The 17,075-nt window shown below is 63.1% G+C and overlaps 10 protein-coding genes across 10 annotated transcripts; 6 read left to right on the top strand and 4 right to left on the bottom strand.

Annotated features, from left to right (window-relative positions):
• Positions 1-117: 117 nt before the first annotated feature.
• On the bottom strand, positions 118-1,485 carry OSTLU_16539 (predicted protein; the record flags this gene model as incomplete). The annotated part of the gene is made up of 1 exon (XM_001419156.1): positions 118-1,485. One exon carries the CDS (start codon positions 1,483-1,485, stop codon positions 118-120), a length of 1,368 nt encoding a protein of 455 aa, XP_001419193.1.
• Positions 1,486-2,660: 1,175 nt separating this feature from the next.
• Positions 2,661-3,533, top strand: OSTLU_33195 (predicted protein; the record flags this gene model as incomplete). Its single annotated transcript, XM_001419378.1, has 1 exon — positions 2,661-3,533. One exon carries the CDS (start codon positions 2,661-2,663, stop codon positions 3,531-3,533), a length of 873 nt encoding a protein of 290 aa, XP_001419415.1.
• Positions 3,534-3,578: 45 nt separating this feature from the next.
• Positions 3,579-5,688, top strand: OSTLU_33194 (predicted protein; the record flags this gene model as incomplete). The annotated part of the gene is made up of 1 exon (XM_001419377.1): positions 3,579-5,688. The coding sequence occupies exon 1, from the start codon at positions 3,670-3,672 to the stop codon at positions 5,686-5,688; it is 2,019 nt and encodes a 672-aa protein (XP_001419414.1). The 5' UTR covers positions 3,579-3,669.
• Positions 5,689-5,773: 85 nt separating this feature from the next.
• Positions 5,774-8,556, top strand: OSTLU_33193 (predicted protein; the record flags this gene model as incomplete). Its single annotated transcript, XM_001419376.1, has 2 exons — positions 5,774-5,869; positions 5,995-8,556. The coding sequence occupies 2 exons, from the start codon at positions 5,774-5,776 to the stop codon at positions 8,554-8,556; spliced, it is 2,658 nt and encodes an 885-aa protein (XP_001419413.1).
• Positions 8,557-8,695: 139 nt separating this feature from the next.
• On the top strand, positions 8,696-9,577 carry OSTLU_5923 (predicted protein; the record flags this gene model as incomplete). The annotated part of the gene is made up of 1 exon (XM_001419375.2): positions 8,696-9,577. A coding segment is annotated over one exon (882 nt), but the record flags the coding sequence as incomplete, so codon positions are not given.
• Positions 9,578-9,714: 137 nt separating this feature from the next.
• On the bottom strand, positions 9,715-10,459 carry RPL35a (Ribosomal protein L35a, component of cytosolic 80S ribosome and 60S large subunit; the record flags this gene model as incomplete). Its single annotated transcript, XM_001419155.1, has 2 exons — positions 9,715-10,021; positions 10,437-10,459. The coding sequence occupies 2 exons, from the start codon at positions 10,457-10,459 to the stop codon at positions 9,715-9,717; spliced, it is 330 nt and encodes a 109-aa protein (XP_001419192.1).
• A 475-nt stretch (positions 10,460-10,934) lies between these two features.
• Positions 10,935-12,116, top strand: OSTLU_1537 (predicted protein; the record flags this gene model as incomplete). Its single annotated transcript, XM_001419374.1, has 1 exon — positions 10,935-12,116. A coding segment is annotated over one exon (1,182 nt), but the record flags the coding sequence as incomplete, so codon positions are not given.
• A 546-nt stretch (positions 12,117-12,662) lies between these two features.
• On the top strand, positions 12,663-12,842 carry OSTLU_33189 (predicted protein; the record flags this gene model as incomplete). The annotated part of the gene is made up of 1 exon (XM_001419373.1): positions 12,663-12,842. One exon carries the CDS (start codon positions 12,663-12,665, stop codon positions 12,840-12,842), a length of 180 nt encoding a protein of 59 aa, XP_001419410.1.
• Positions 12,843-12,933: 91 nt separating this feature from the next.
• OSTLU_33188 (predicted protein) lies at positions 12,934-14,567 on the bottom strand (the record flags this gene model as incomplete). The annotated part of the gene is made up of 2 exons (XM_001419154.1): positions 12,934-14,310; positions 14,412-14,567. 2 exons carry the CDS (start codon positions 14,565-14,567, stop codon positions 12,934-12,936), a joined length of 1,533 nt encoding a protein of 510 aa, XP_001419191.1.
• A 193-nt stretch (positions 14,568-14,760) lies between these two features.
• Positions 14,761-16,891, bottom strand: OSTLU_24961 (predicted protein; the record flags this gene model as incomplete). The annotated part of the gene is made up of 1 exon (XM_001419153.1): positions 14,761-16,891. One exon carries the CDS (start codon positions 16,889-16,891, stop codon positions 14,831-14,833), a length of 2,061 nt encoding a protein of 686 aa, XP_001419190.1. The 3' UTR covers positions 14,761-14,830.
• Positions 16,892-17,075: the final 184 nt, after the last annotated feature.

The raw sequence follows: 17,075 nt of genomic DNA, 5'->3' as shown, positions 1-17,075 counted from the left end.
AAAATAGTCATCGGTCTATTCTGAGAAGGTTGTTACAAACGACCACGATGGTGTGCAGATCGCGAAGTTGCCTTCGCGACCCGGGTGTTCTATGTTCTGTCTCATCTAATGTTCTACTTAATTTGACGTCGCCGTCGATTGGATTTCAGCCTTGCATCCAGGACATCCCGCGTGCGCCGTCTCGTCGAACGCCGCCTCGAGACACGCGGAATGGAAGTGATGACTGGATTCGCACGCGTCCCAGGCGTACGTCATCTGGATCCTCGCGTCGTCTATGGATAGACCGCCGAGCGGTTCTTCGCACAGTGCGCACGTGACATTCGAGCCGAATGATCCTGGTTTCAGTTCGTTGTACGTTCTCCTGTACTCGACGGCAGACGCGTGGTTCTCTGGCGTGCGCTCGAGGTCGTTGTCTAAAATGTCTCCGAGATGCGCCAAAAGACTCAATTTTATCGCCGCGCCCTCCGCGTCGGTCTCGAACGAGCTTTCGCTGCGCTTCCAGTGCGAATCGAGCGTCGCTATCGCTTCCTCGAACGTTCGCACGGCTTCGTCTTGGTACTTTTCCAAAACAAGCGGCCTCGACAACAAACGCGTCTCGCCGCGAAGCGTGCACCCGTGCTCCTTGAGCGCGTACACCTCTTGATTTTCGTACCCACCCAAGTACCAATGCTCACGAAGCATCAGGGGTACTGTCGCGTCCCTTTTCGAGGACTCCTTCTCGTCATTCAACATCGCGACGTACTCGCGCGTGAGTCGTAAGACTTCGCGCGAGAGCGCCACGGCGCCGTCGACGTCGCCTCGAATGCTCTGCGTCCACCGCATCCTTCGACACGCCTCAGTCTCGACGGGCAAGATTCCTTCATCGCGCGCGAACTCGCGCGCGAGTCCGTAGTGCTCCAGCGCCGCCACGTGATCGTTCACCGCCATGGAATAGTAATCTCCAACCGCCAAGTGCGCGCGCGCCTCGGAAATCTTATCGCCGTTGTCGTACGCCAACTTGAGCGTCGTCTGCGTGATGCGTTCAAACTGCGACGCATCGATCCCATCGTGCACGGCATCGCGCTCATACACCGCATACATCCTCCGCAGCGAGTTAATCTCGATCTCCGCCACGATCAACGCCGCCTCGCACTCCAAATTCTTATCTCCCCTCTCCTTGGCCAGATTCGCGATGCGCCCAAACGCCCGCGTCGCCACGTCGTACCCCTGATCCCCATCCAGCGTGCTCAGCGTGTTCATCGCGTCGTGATACATCGCCCGCACCTCATCAAACTCCGGCACGCTCCCGCTCCTCGACACCGTCGTCGTCGACGCCGTCTCCTCCTCCCGCGTCGCCTCGCCCTCGCCTCCGCTCGCCTCCGCGTCGCGCGCGTCGCGTCCCTTCCCTCCCTCCACCGCCCGCGCCCGCGCCCGCGCGCCCGCGATCGCCACCGCCATCACCGCGCACGCCCGCACCGTCGTCCCGAGCCGCCATCCCTCGCCCATGCCCGCGAATCCCCCCCGAACGCGTCGCGAATCGATGAATGAATGAATGAATGAATGAATGAATGAATGAATGCGCGCGCGCGCGACGACACGACGCGGTATTCGCGGTCTCGCGCGGTGTTCGCGCGGCGTTCGCGCGCCGCGACGCCGCGCGCGCTCGCGATCGCCCGCTGCGCGCCGACGCGGGATTCGCGCGACCGCGCGCGCGCGTCTCGCGCGCGGCGCGCGCAAACCCTCTCTTTGCTCGTCGGTCGACCAATCGTTTCGCGGCGCGCGCGAGATCTCGCGCGTTCGGCCGATCGTTTCGCGGCTATGTATTGTATACGTGAGATCTCACGTATATAACATGCGATCGGGGCCATCATACATAATAACGCCGACGCGCGATCGCGCGATCGGACGACCGCGCGCGTCGCCGATGGCGGTGCTTTCCGTGACGCCGCGATCGTGATTGAAACATACCGTTCGATGCACGCGATGTATGAAATATCTCACGTATACAAGTAGTACATGTATGTATACGCGCGCGCGTCGGGGACGCGACGGGTCGAGGCGGTCGGTCGGTCGCCGCGGGATTGTCGGCACTGTTATGGGTTTTCGTGCGTCGCGGCCCGCAGACGCCAACCGTCGCGACGCGCGCGGCGCGGTGACGCGCCGACGACGGCGCGATGGCCGGCGCGCGTCGTGCGCGCGACGACGCGCGCGCGTTCGCGTCCTATACGACGACGACGCGCGTCCCGGACGACGACGCGACGCGCGAAGACGACGCGCGGGGAGACGACGGCGGGACGACGACGACGACGACGACGACGCGAGGGGCGACGACGCGGGTGCGGTGCGACGCGAGAGGCGCGAACGTCGACGAGGGCGACGACGCGAGGGGCGCGGTGACGACGGCGCGGTACGCGCCGGCGTGGGCGGTGGGAGGGGGGAAGGGACGCGCGCGAGACGCGGGACGCGCGCGAGACGACGGCGACGACGACGACGACGCGCGCGAGGGCGCGAGGGGGAAGAAGAGCGCGGGAAAGAGATCGGACGCGGCGTTCGCGGTGACGGTGACGCGGGCGCTCGAGCGCGGGACGCGGGGGGTGGTGCGGGTGTGGAGCGACGCGGAGGCGGGCGGGAGGTGTCCGAGCGAGGCGAGGTGGGACGCGCAGGGCGACGCGGAGCGGAGAATGGGGAGGGACGACGGCGATTCTGCCGAGTTTCGCGCGTTTCACGCGACGGTGAGCGCGCATTCGCTGACGAGAGAGGCGGAATTGGAGCTCGGGAGCGTGCACAGGGATTTTGGGTTGGAGTTTCGGCAAAGCGTGACGACGCGGCTGGATTCGGGCTTCGCCGCGCCGACGTCGCAGTCGTGGTCCATCGGCACGCCGGTGAAGCCGTTTGACGCGTTTAAAATGTTACACGGCGCTGAAGACGACGACGTGGAGAAGTCGGGCGAAGCGAAGGCGCGCAAAGACGACGAGCCACCGACCGCGCGAACGTCGAGCGCCAAGTTTGCGTTTGCGAGAAACTTGGCCAAGCCGTCGCCTCGCCTCACGTTTACGGCGCACTCGAAGCCGCCGTCGAACGCGCGAGCGCTTGATTTAAACTTAAGAGCGACGTCGAACGCGCTCGACGCGCACGCACTGCGCGTCGTCGCTCGAACTCGTCTCGGGGAATCGCGCGCGCAAGTCGCGGCGCGCACGAAATTTCGCGGCGGCACCCACGGCGTCGACCTCGAGCTCGGTCGTGATTTCAAGCCCGCGTCCTCGACGACCACGATCAAAGCCATCATCAAGGCCTCCGTACCGCTCACGAAGTACGCCCTCAAGCTCTCTCGAGACGGAAAATCCCGTCTCGCCCTCGAGCTGTCGCCCGCCGAGTGCGTCGTCGACGCGCGACTCCGGCCTCGCGGCGCGCTCGAGCTCAGGTTCGGCATCAAGCACCCGTGCGCGTTACCAACGACGGCCAAACACCATAGCATTAGCGTAGGTCCTAGAAGACGCGCGGCGGACGACGGCGGCGACGCTTTCGTCGCCTTCGCCGTCGCCTTCGCCGCGTGACGCTCGGCGAATTCGACGTCAAGAGTAAACGCGCGCCGCACTTCACCGCGCCCCGCGCGCGCGCCCCGACACCGACCCGAACGAAAGCGCCGACGCATCGCGCGCGTCTCGATGCGTCGCGAGTCCCGCTGAGCGCATGCGCGACGCCGATTCGCCGCGCGCGCGCGACAGCGCGAACGTCACGACGTCGGAAACGACGCCCGCGCGCGCGCCCAAGCGCGCGCATCCCACCGCGGGATGGCTCGAGCTCGAACGCGCGCTGCGCGTCGTCTACGGCGGCGTCGTGCGCGAGCTCGCGCCGCTGGGCGTGGTCGGGATGGCGACGTTTGACCCGATGGCTGGGTTCGTGCTGTGGAGCGAGCAGCGCGAGGCGGAACGCGATCGAACGAGGACGATGCGAGAGCTGTACCCGAATGAGACGATGAAACCCGAAAGCCCGGGTGAAATTGAACTCGCGTCGCTGCGAGTGGCGGTGAAATACGCGATCGGGGCGTATGGGACGGCGTCGAGCGTGCTGAGCGACGCGTCGTTTCGGGACAAATTGAAGAGTTTAAAGGCTGCGGGCGGCGGCGGTGAAACGCGCGGAATGGGGGATTACGAAGCGATGCACGCGAAAGCGACGGAGGCATGCGCGAGGAGCTGCGAGATCGAGACGAAAGATGTGGTGGATGCGGAGTGGAGTGGGACGGAATTTTCGCCGAGCTCGTTCGTCGCCGTCGATCGCGCCGCGGGCAAGGTGGTGCTTTCTGTGCGCGGGACGTGGGAGTTTCACGACGCGTTAACGGACGTGAGCAGCGAAAGTGTGAAGTTCTTGAACGGCTGGGCGCACTCTGGGATGGTGGCATCGGCGTGGCAAGTGTTAAAGCGCATGCTTCCCGCCGTGGCGCGTTCGATGCGCAAGCTTTCGGGATACGAGTTTCTCGTCACCGGTCACAGTATGGGCGGCGGTGTAGCCGCGTGCGTCGCGATGCTCATGCATAGTACGGATAAAGATATCGAGTCGCTCGCGCTAGAGGGATTGAGCGATGTCGTCGAGGAGGAGAGAAGAGAAATATTGCGACGACTGGCGTCGTGCACGTGCGTGTGTATCGCGGCGCCGAGCGTGAGCAGCATGGACTTGAGCGAGGCGGCGAGCGATTACATCACGTGCGTCGTCGCCGGCGCTGATGTTATACCGCGATTATGTCACGCTTCCGTTCGCCGACTATTACGTCGGTTGAACCACGCCGCACCGTCGCACGCGATGTTGCGCGCCGTATCCTCGGTGCTCGGCGGCAGGGACAGGCCGGCGTTGGAGCGAGAAGTGAGCGCGACCGAGGAAGAAATCACCGAGGTAGCGCAAGATTTAGACAACGTTAGCAAAGATAGTGAGTTAGCAAGTGGCGCTGGAGCGCGCGACGTCTCGAAAGCTGCGTCGGTGTCGCCTCCTAAGAAGCGCGGGGACAGTCGGCGCAAATGCCAAGGCGCTTGGGGCGAGGTAGAGGGCGTCGTCGGCCTCGAACTTCGTGATCACGCGGCGAGCGATTTCATGGTTCAACCGGGACGAGTTATCCACCTCAAGCACGTGCGTTCAGACGCACCGACTGCGGAGTATAAACACCCCACGGCGTTCACAGACGTCGTCCTCGACCCGTACATGATGCTCGACCACATTCCGGGAACGTACCAAGCCGCGGTGAAGGCGATTCACGATCGTGTCAAAGCCGGTGGACAATCCTGGGTCGAGCACGATGCTTCCAATCGCGATTCCGACGACGAAGACGAGGAAGACGCCGTGAGCGCGTTTCTTCACGCCCAAGACGTCCGCTCCGGCGCGCGCCGAGGATGGCGCTCCGTTCGCAACTTCCTCGGCATCGACGGCGACGAAGACGACGACGCGTTCAAGCGCGACGCCCACGACGCCGGCGCCACCGCCCCCGGTCCACGACCATCCCATCACGTTCCCGACATCGGCACCGATACCGACGACGACGACTCCATCCCCGACTTTTACGGCGAAGACGCTCGCGCTCGCCGCACGCACCATCCTCGCCGCGCGTCCGCGCCCGCCGACGACGCCGCGCCCATCGCTCCCATCGCGGACGCCGTCGACGCCAATCCTTTCACGCGCGCTTGGGACTGGCTCAAGCGTCAGGCCGCCGACGACGACGCGTAGTTTCCATCGAATCGAATCGTATCCGAACCGCGGTCAACGCGCGTCCCGAAGCAGCCCCTCCGAGCGACCCGCTCGCCGTCACACCATGCCTCTCGCGCACCGCGCGCCCGCCCGCGCGCCCGCGGCGGGCGCGCCGAGCGACAGGGCGCTAGAGTACACCATCGTCGATCGCTCGTCCGAGGTTCGTCGCCGTCGCGCGCGCGCACGCCGCGTTCGCGACGCATTCGCGCGCGACATTTACGATGAATTTGAAATCGCGCGTTGACTTCCGAAAGAAACGAAGGACTGACGACTTCGCGCGCGCAGGACGCGAATCATCGCGCGGAGGAGCTTCACGTGAAACATGGCGAACGCGCGCGCGGGTGGTACACGGAGAGAAACGCGGGATTTCCGGCGTACGTGACGGCGCGGTTGCGGCGAGCGAGCGACTTGAGGCAGTTACGGTTGCTGTCGCACGAGTCTAAGATTGCGATCGCGGCGCACGTGCACGTGACGACGAAAGATGGACGCGTGAAGAAGTTGGGGACGTTGAGATTTGAGAGCAACGCGGAGTGCGGGTACAAGGCGAGGGAGTTGAAGACGGTGCACGTGAACGTCAAGGAGGCGACGGAGGTGCGGTTGGAATTTCCGGGATGTCACGAAAACGCGAGGAACGATGGACGACAGATTGGATTGATGGCGCTAACGCTGATCGGGGAAGTGAGCGAGCGTGATAGCGCGAGTGAGGCGGTGACGGCGCGCACGCCTTTGCTGGGTCATCGAGTGATGTCGGCGGCTGGGGACGCGACGACGGAGGTGGACGCGTTGACGGCGGAGAAGATTCGAGAGGTGATGGTTCGCAAGGAACACGCGGTTGATGCGGAAGATTACGACGAGGCGAAACGTTTGCGTGACGTTATCGCGAAGCTTCGTGAGTTTGGGGTGAAGGTGAAGGTGTTACAGGAAGAAAAAATGCGCGCCGTGGACGCAGAAGATTACGACGAGGCGAAACGGTTGAAGATTGAAATCGACAAGATGCGATCGAATGGGTACGACGATGCGTTCACCGCGGCGTCTTCGCCGCGTTCGAGCGTGCGGTCACCGAGCTCAAGCGCTCAGGTGACAGAAGAGGTGCGAGTGTTGCCACCTCTGGGGTCACCTGTAGCCGCGGCGCCGTCGGCGCGAGCCACGTTTTCGTTCGACGACGTGCCGATTCGTTCGAAACACGCCGACGCTATGCGAGATTTGACGGGTGGGAAAGCCGTCGAGCACGACGAAAACGACATCGAACGATCTATGAGTGTCGCGAGCAGTGCGCCGAAAGATCCGCCCCGGCCGAAACCAATCGAGATTACCAAGTCAAACACCTTTCGCGAAGACGACGTGAGTGCCGCCGGTATGAGCAACGACGAGGTCCCCGCGGTGGCCGCTGGCCGTCGTGTGCCTCCTGAGCTCGAGGCTGAAGCAGCCGCGTTTTTCGAACAAGAGCACGAAGATAAAGTCGTGAGCGCGACGAAGCAATCAGTCAAGTCGAGCGAGGAAGATGATCTTCCGCCGCTGGCGCCACTGTCGCCGTCTGAGCAAGTCAACGCGGCGCCCATCATCGAGGCGTTTGGGGAAGATGTCATCGTCAAGCTCTTCAGCCAAGCATGGTTACACCGCGAGACTGCGTTGCAGGCCATCAACAAGCGACTTATCGCTGCGTGGGAGAACGCAGACTCCTCTGCCGTGGTCGGAGCGGAGCCTCGCGAGACGTTTCACACGTTGTGCAAGACGCTCGGCGATCGATTATTCAACGACAAGGTGGCTAACGTGACGTGTGCGGCAGCGATCACGCTTGCGTCTGCGGCCAAGGCGTACGCTGAGTTCGTTTCCGCCCGGGACGTGCGCGAAGCGGTCGGGGACTCGATGTCGTTATTAGTCGATAAACTTGGCGACACCAATCCTAGACTTCGCGAGAGCATTCGCGAGGCGCTGCACGCCTTCGCAAGCGACGCCCCAGGAGGAGTGAATATCTTAGCGAATGCGCTTTGCAAACCGGTGCAAAAGTTGAACTTGTGGCGAGTGCTGACTGGAAGGCTCACTCTGCTTCTAGAGCTTGTGCCAACGTACGGATTGGATGCGCCAGAAAAGGAAAATTCATTCGCGTTGGAACAAGTCATGAAGTTTGCGACGAAGTGCTTCGACAGCGCCAACGGTGAGGCGAGAGGCGTGGCCATGAAGGTTGTTTTGGCGTGCGTAGACATCGTTGGTTCGAATGTTCGCACCTACCTTCCGCGAACGCTCAAGAGTGCGATCAAGGATGTCATTGAAGCGGCGATCGATGAGAACGAAGACCCGTATGACATTCGCGGCAGAAACTCTGGGGCGAGCAAATCGCCGAGCAAGTCCATGTGGACGGCGTCCAGTCCCGCATCCACTCGTGGCGGTGTTGTGTTTTCCCCGAGTCGTGGACGCGGTGATGATTGGAATCAGCCGAGTCCGAGCGTGCCGAGAGACGACATATCACCCGAGATGTCCGCCAGCGCGACGACGCTCGAACGCGAAATCACTCGTCGCATCGAGGCGCACGGAGAAGACCACCCAGACGTCGCCGCCGCCATGAACGATCTAGCCACACTCTACAGCGAAAACGAGAACTTTGAACGAGCACAAGCGCTGTTCGAGCGCGCGCTGTCGATTCAAGAGACCACCCTCGGCGCCGAGCATCCCGAGACGGTGCAGACGCTCACGGATCTCGCTATTTGCCACCTCGACCGCGAGGACAACAATCTCGGCCGTCCTCTGCTCCAGCGCGCGTTGGAGCTTCAGACGAATATTTTAGGCCCGGACCATCCCGATGTGGACGCCATTCGCGATGTTTTAGCCTCGCTCGACGCTGAGTTGTAATCGAACGCGCGCGCCGAGATGCGCGCGCCGGCGTTCAACTGTCCTCATTCCGCGCCGCATGGCTCCGAATCCGTCCTCGATCGCTCGCGTCGCGGCGCGCGTCGCGAGCGAGCGCGGGCGAATCTCACGCGCGAGCGCGTCGACGAGCGCGTCCACGGACGATCTGCGCGCCGCGTTTCGTCACTGCGTCGAAATCGTTCGCGCGAGAGACTACGAAACCTATCTCTGCACGCTCGCCCTGCCCCGCGCGAGCGCGCCCGCGGCGTTCGCCGTGCGCGCGCTGAACGCGGAGACCGGTTCGGTGGTCGGGAACGCGGAATCCGTCGACGCGGCGGTGGCGCGGTTGATGTGGTGGCGAGAGACGATGACGGCGGGGAGCGCCGGGACACGGGCGGGTCACCCGGTGGCGCTCGCAACGCTCGCAGCGCTGGGAAACGAGCCGAACGCGCGCGCGAGAACTTGGATGCGACGAATGATTGAGGCGAGGATCGCGGACGCGCGCTCGGATGGACCGCCGCGGACGATTGCAGATCTAGAGCGGTATGCGAGCGACGCGCACGGGAGCGCGTTGACGCTCGCGCTCGACGCGTGCGGAGTCAGGAATGCGGACGCGGATCACGCGGTGAGTCACTTAGGGCAAGCGATAGGACTAAGTGCGTTATTGCGCGGTACCGTGGCGCACGCGAAACAGCGTCGATGTTACTTACCGAGCGACGCGTGCGCGCGGCACGGGGTGAGCACCGAGAGCGTCTATCGCATGGAGCCGAGCGAGGGCGTGCGTAACGTCGCGCACGAAGTCGCGAGCGCGGCCAAGGGGCATTTAGATAGCGCGCGCGCGATGGCGAGCAGAGTTCCCGACGACGCCAAGCCGTTCCTTCTGCAAGCGGTCCCCGTTGGGAGGTATTTAGACGCGCTCGAGGCGAGAGATTTCGACGTTTTCGACGAAGCCGTCGCCAAGGGCGGCGCCCCGCTCTTGACGCAAGGCGCCATCGCCTGGCACGCGTTCAAACGCGCGTATTGATGACGAGTTAGAGAAATACCACTAGCGCTAGCGGGTTGTCGACGATGCGACGAAAGACGACTCGACGAAACGTTTTCAAATTACACCGCGTCGATTCTGTGTTCTAGTCCGACTCTAAAGTCCACGTTCGAAGTCGCTTAAATGTTCGACGGGTAAAGCATGCATCGCACCTTACCACCGATGGAGTTCGACGGCAAATGCGACTTGAACTTCGCGCGAACGACGCCGCTCGTTCCGTGCGCCCGCATCACCTTGCCCCAAATCGTGCGGTACGCCGTCCCTTGCTTCTTCGTCTTCGCCTTGTACACATAGCACAACTTCTTACCACCGTAGAACGCCGTCGACGGGGCGTCAGACACGCCCTCGAGCTTAATGAGCGACGTGTGGTTGTATTGGTTCGTGCGCGCGCGCTTGTACCCCAAAATCAACCCTCGCACATACAATCTATCGCGATTCGCCGAGCGCGTCGTTCGTCAGTCGTCGCGTTCGCAAACATTCCGCATCGCACCACCCGTCCGGATTCCCGCGCGCCCCCCCCGCGCGTCGTCGTCGCCCCGCGCGCCCATCGTCGTTAGGGCTCGCGCGCGCCCATCGTCACCGTCATCCGCCCCCAACCTCCGCGCGCGCGCGCGTTCTCCCCCTTTCCGACGCTCTCGAACGCGCGCGCGATACCCCTCGATCGTTCGACGCCGCGTTCGACCGCGCGCGCGCGTCGCGCGCGTCCCCTCGGCGTCGACATCGCGCGACCGAAGCCCTAACCCGCGATCGCGTCGCGTCGTTCCGCGTCGCGCTCCACGCGCGCGCGCGCCGTCGCGCGCCGTCGCGTCGCGCGCCGCGCGGTCGAAGATTTCGCGCGCACCTCGTCGGTTCACCCTTGGCCATGGTCGCTCGCCGCGCGCGTGTGAAAGGCGGCGCGCGCGCGACGCCGCGCCGGGACGGCGCGCGACGACGTGCGCGGTAACGGACGGGGTTTCATACTCCACACGGGTCGCGTATGGGTAAACAGTCAGACGTCGGACACCCGGGCAGCGATCGCGCGGCGCCGGCGCGCGCGCGCGCCCGCGCGCCGCACACGACGACGCCTCGCGACGACGCGCGCGCGGCGACGAGCATGGGGTACGTGCCCCCGCACCTGCGCGGCGCCGGAGGCGCGAGCGACGGCGCGGCGGGCGCGGCGGGCGCGCCGCGCGACGGCGGAGGCGCGCGCGAGTGGGACGGCGCGCGACGCGCGAGCGACGCGCGCGACGGCGATCGACGGGCGCCGACGGGCGATCGCGGGGGATCGGCGCGCGCGGACGGCGCGCGGATGGATCGCGCGCCGGTGTTCGCGACGTGGCGGCCGAGCGCGCGCGTGGAGGCGCTGACGGAGGCGCAGACGACGGAGATTCGCGAGCGATTGGGCGTGACGGTGGAGATCGAGGAGGGCGAAGCGGCGGTGCCGAGCGCGATCGAATCGTTCGAGGACATGACGCTGGTGCGGGACATCATGGCGGACATTCGATACAGGGAGTACGATAAACCGTCGCCGATCCAGGCGCAGGCGATTCCGGTGATCCTGAGCGGACGCGACGTGTTGGGATGCGCGGAGACGGGGAGCGGGAAGACGGCGGCGTTTTCGATTCCGATGATTCAGCATGCGTTGAATCAGGCGCCGTTGAGGCAAGGGGATGGGCCGTACGCCATCGTTATGGCGCCGACGAGAGAATTGGCGCAGCAAATTGAAGCCGAAGCAAAGACGTTTACGAGAAGCTCCAAGGGGTTCAGAACGGCGATCATCGTCGGCGGAACGAACATGAGTGAACAACGAGGCGCTTTGCGAAGTGGTGTGCAGATCGTCGTCGCCACGCCGGGGCGATTGATTGATCACTTGCAGCAAGGGAACACGAATCTCAGCCGCGTCTCCTTCGTCGTTTTGGACGAGGCCGATCGCATGTTGGACATGGGTTTCGAGCCGCAAATTCGCGAGGTATTGATGAATTTGCCCAAGCCTCATCAAACGTTGCTGTTCTCCGCGACGATGCCGAGCGAAGTCGAGGCACTCGCGAGCGACTACTTGCATAAGCCGGTCAAGGTGAAGGTCGGCACCACGAGCGCACCAACGGCAAACGTGTCGCAGCATTTGGAAAAAGTCGTGGACGCGGAAAAGGTGGACAGACTCGTGACTATGTTGATAGGCGAGCAGCGCGAAGCGATGAAGCTCGGTCAAGACATGCCGATGACGGTTATTTTCGTCGAACGCAAGAATCGCGCGGACGAAATCGCGGAACTCTTGAACGCAGAAAACGTCCCCGCCGCGGCGCTTCACGGCGGTCGTTCTCAAGGTGAACGCGAGGCGGCGCTTCACGACTACAAAACGGGGCGATGTTCCGTACTCGTCGCCACCGACGTCGCCGCTCGCGGTTTGGACGTCAAGGGCGTCGCGCACGTTGTCAATCTCGATTTGCCGCGCAACTTTGAAGATTACGTCCACCGCATCGGTCGTACCGGTCGCGCTGGTATGTCCGGTCGTTCCACTTCTTTCTACACCGACCGCGACTCGTTCATCGTGGCTCAAATCAAGCGCGCGCTGTTGGAGCTTGAAGCCGGCAACGCGTTCGCGTTCGCCACCGGTCGGGAAGCACGCGCCAAGGAACGCGAAGAGGCCAAGGCGTGGCGAGAAGGTCGTACAGTCGAACCATCCGTCGTTGAAACCGACGGTGGCGTCACCATCGCCGTGGAAGACAAATTCAAGCACATGATTGTGAGCGCGCCCGCCGCCGCCTCTGGCGGTGGCGCGGGCGCCGCCGACGCCGCATTCGGTTCCGACTCCGACGACGACTGGTAACCGGCGTGGCACCTACCTTTTATTACGTTGACTCTAGTGATTAGTCCCTGACCGTGAAATAACACTCCTCGCGCGTCCTTCGTCCCTCGCCTCGCCCGCGCGGGGGCGTCAAAGCCGCCGCGAACGCATCTCGCGCCTCACCACGCCGCGCGCGAAGCCGCGCGAAGCGCCAGTCGAACGCGCGTCGCACGCGAACGAAACGCGTCGCAACACCGTGTCGCGCGGAGACGCGTACGGACGCCGCACGCGTCGGAGAGCGCCATGAGCGCGCGCACATCCGTCGTCGACGTCGCTTTTCGAGCGACGACGTTCGGGCTGTTCGCGACGACCTGCGTCGCCGGCGCGTGGTTCACAGCGACTGCGGCGAAGGGATTCTTGCATTACAGCGCGGCGAGCGAGGCGGTGAAGCGGGAGACGAGCGATGGGAAGGGGGGGAAGTGAACGAGCGGGAGGCGAGGCGAGGCCGAGGATAGCACACAAATAGACGACAATTAATTCAACAAAACACGCGTAGTAGACACCCGCGCATTCACTAACGAATTGGATCCTCGTCGCGAACGAAGGACAACAGCTTTTGGACGATGCGGGCGCCGTCTTCGCGAATGCCGGAGTGCATGTATTCGCTGGTGCTCCAGACGCGGGCGCCCCGAATTTTCGCAGCCGTTTCAGAGGCGAGATCGAAATCGACGAACATGTCCTCGACGTAACTCGCGCACGCCACTGGGACGGTATTCTTGGCCAGCTGCTCCGTATCGTACAACACCTTTGGCCAATCTTTGTCCTTTTTGAGCTCTTGAACGATCGCTTTGAACGGGCGAAGCGATGGGATGTCTTCGAAGAATGAAGAGTAAACACACTCCCCCGTAAACGCACGGCGCAATGAGTCATCAGACTCAGGCTCACCAAACGCGCTGTAAAGATCTTCGCCAACTCGCTCGAGCCACACTTGGTCGGCCGCACCGATGGCGCACGCACCGTTGCAATAAATCGCCTCGTGCAGGACCGCGTACAACGGGTTCGTCTCGAAGTGCCTAAACGAGTTTTCCACTTCAATCAAAAACTTGTGCGGCAAGTGAGCTCCAACAATTTCTTCGTCGGCATAATGAATCTCTACGTACTGCATGATGTAATGCAACCTCTCCATCCCCTGCGCTGTGCCTAAATTAGAAAAACCGAGCGCTCGTACCAGCGGAACGGTGAGCAACCCACCGCCGGGCAAGATCCGTGGACCTTCGTTCTGAAGTTGGACATACAGCGCATAGAGGCGGTCGACATCGTACGGAAATCTTTCGAAATATTTTCTGTTTTGCGTCTGAACGCGCTCGAACAATTTTCGATACGCGTTTAACGCACTCGCTGGTTCGTCGATGAGCGGAGGCAAACCGCCAGTAAGCAGCGCTTCTTTCACGCCTTCGGGAGCGAAAGACAAATACGTCGTGATGCAAAAGCCGCCGAAGGATTGCCCAAGCAGCGTCCATTTCACATCTTCACCGAGCACCGTCTTACGGAACAACTCGGCGTCTTTCACGATGCTGTCTGCTCGGAAATTCTTCAAGTGAACGGCCCACGCCTTCGCCGGCGACGTGTTTTTGTCGGTCCAATGTCTGGGGTACGACAAGGGATGTCCAGACGCATCCCGGTTGAGCGTTGGATGGACAATCTCGCTGTCGCTACGTCCCGTGCCTCGTTGATCCATCAAAAACACTCGATGTTCCTTGACCATTTCCCCCAACCAGCCGCTCGCCTCGAGCGGTCCCGCGCACTCGAATCCGGGTCCGCCTTGCAAAAACAGTACCGCCGGCAGCGACTTCCGCTCCTCGCTCGTGAGTTTCCCTCGAGCCGCCGTCACCACTTCTCGAAAAAACACGCGCATCGCGTTCGAATCGCCTCGAGCGTGACACACGGGCACCTGCGTCGCGTCGCCGTCGCCGTCAGTCAGCAGTTTTTCGCCCTCGCGCGCCGCGCGCGCCGCGTCGAGTCGAAAACGCATCGACACGCGTCGGGACGCACCGCGATGAAGTGATCGCGGACGTGCAAACCTTTCACGCGATAGTCTTCCGTGTACAAAGCGCCGACTTCCGGGGCGGAAGCGACCACGTCGGCGGAACTTTGAGCCGTTTTCGCGCGCTTCACTCGACTGTTGGACGATCGCGCGGGGCTGGTCATGGCGGATGAACGTCGATGAGCGTGCGCGCGCGCGCGTGGAGCTTGGGCGCGTGAAACCGCGTGCGCACGCATGGGTGTGCGGTGGGTTCGGGTAACCGCCGCCGCGACGTCGGCCGAGAGCGCGTCTCTCGGAGAGACAAAGCCGAAGGATGCGGCGACGGACGCGAAGGAATGCGCTAAAGTTTTATTTCACATTCAGGCTAAAGCTTTTGAGTCATGAGTGGTGCTGCGATACTGTGTGGACGAAAGCTCGCTCGTCGAATTTAATCGCTCTTCTTCGCCGACGCCGTCTTGGGTTCTTCGTCGTCGTCGTCGCTAGTTTCGTTGAGCCGAATCTCGGTTTCGTCTAGCTCGGCGCGGAGCGCGTTGACGCGCTGTTGCTCGAGCTTGCTCTGGGCTTCCTCGTCGACGCCGCCCGCGAGAGCGTCGGCGGCGTCGGAGACGGCGCCGCTAATTATGCCTCGAACCGAACTCACAGCGGCGACGGCGCGACGAAGGGCCTCGCTTTCATTCGCCGCGTCAGCTTGCTCTTCTGCCATGGCGAGTTGATCCTTGAGTTCTTCGTACTTTTGCATCAACTCTTGCCTTCGCGTGGTGAACTGCGATGGAAAGAGCTGCGGAAAGTACTTTTGAATGAAACCAAACACCAAGACGTGACCGACGGGGGTGATGGGCGTGATGAGGATTATCATGAAGGGTACGAATGTGAAGACGTCCAAAAATGTGCGGCGCAAGACTTGCACCTCGCGCGGGCGCAAGGTGGTGCCGAACGCTGCGCGCAAGAAGAGACGAACCGAGGTTCCGATGTCTGAACCCAGCAACCTAACACCACGCACGAGGAAAGTTCCAGCTTCGCGAATGGTTTCCACCGACTCGTTAACCGTCAGTGACATGCGCTCTCGCATCATATCCAGCGACATCGCTACGTTGGGTTCGTCGGAAATGGCCAATCTCGACTTCATGTCGGGAATTTCCATGGCCAACTTTGATAAAGCTTCGTCGTCGATGAGCTGCGATTGTTGGCGATCGACGAGAGATATTAACCTTCGCAAGGACAAGTCCATGACGCCAAACTCGGCGACCATGAGACGCATGTCCTTCATTTCTCCCCTGGAAAGCGTATCCGGCGGCGCCGCCACTTCTTCCTCGAGCGCCAACATGATGCGCTCCATCTCCATTTGTAACGTACGCACCGCAAAGACACGACGAAGCGTCGATACCTTCTCGTCGCTATCACGTATCTTGTCTCCGAGCGCGACGCGCGAAAGCGCAGAGTTACGCCCTTGCGCCATGATGGCGTCGCGCGCTCGCTGCGCCTCGGTCAACGCCTTGTCTCTATCCTGCACCTCTATAGTCAGGCGTAGCACCCGCGCCTCGCGCTTCTCTCGCGGCACTCTCGGAACGGGATATGCCTTCAAAACTTCTACGACGCCCGAGTCTCCTATGTTAAGCCCGTTAATACGCGCCCAAACTCCTCGCGAGTACTGCGCCGCGCTCTTGATGGACTCGCGCGGGCTCGCCTTGAGCTGCTCTAGACCCTCCCCGAGGACGCCCTCCGCGCTTCGCACGCGTCGCGAGGTGAATCTCCCCACCCTGCGTCCGAGTGGACGTAACCTCGCGCCGACTTGGGTCTCCCCCTGATCCTCCTCTGCCGCCTCGAGCGCGTCTTCGGCTTGCTCCAGCGCGCGCTCGGCTTCGGCGCGAGAGCCGTACGGAAGATACGCCGCCATCTCCCGACACCGCGCCTCCACGCGCGCGCCCAAGTCCGCAAACTTATTTTCCAATTCAGCCCGCGCGGCGTCGGGATCGTCGAACAAGCTGTCCCACCTCCCCGCCATCGCCGCCGGCGCCGCGCGCAATTTTTCCTGTTCAACCTCGAGCTTGGACATCACCTCCACCATCTCCTCCAACGCGCTCATCGCCTCCTCCAGCTCCGCGCTCGGCACCGCGAACGCACTCAACGGTTTCCCACCGAACAACTTATTCGACTCGTTCCCATCCGCGTCCGCGTGCACCACGAAGAAGTCGTTCGCGAGCGACTTTTCGCACTCCACCACCGTCCCGTACAGCTCTCGCAACTGCGTCAGCGACTCCAACCGCGTCAGCCTCCGCGCGGCGTCCGCGCGCGCGCCCTCATCGCTGCTCAACGGTTCCCCGCCCGCGCTCGACGCCGCGCTGAAACTGAACCCGCTCGCGTTCGGGTCTCCGAACCCTTCGCACTCGTTCCCCGTCCCCTCGCTCGGCGTCTTCCCCGACGACGATTCCCCCCCCGCCGACGCCGCGTCTCGGATCGCGCGCGCGCGCGTCGCCCCGCGCGCGTCCATCGCGCTTCGCGCGTCGTCCCACCGCGCGCCCGCGTCCCACCGCGCGCCTCCGCGCGCGTCCTCGCGCGTCCTCGCGCGCGCGCGTCCCATTGACGTCGACGTCGCGCGCGCCGTCGTCGCCCGCGCCGCGCGCGCCGCGCGCCCGCGCGCCCGCGCGCGCGCCGCGCGCGCCGCGCCCGTTCGT

Source organism: Ostreococcus lucimarinus, chromosome 8, assembly GCF_000092065.1.
Source record: "Ostreococcus lucimarinus CCE9901 chromosome 8, complete sequence".
NCBI lineage: Eukaryota > Viridiplantae > Chlorophyta > Mamiellophyceae > Mamiellales > Bathycoccaceae > Ostreococcus > Ostreococcus sp. 'lucimarinus'.
This window is presented reverse-complemented; position numbering and strand designations above follow the sequence as displayed.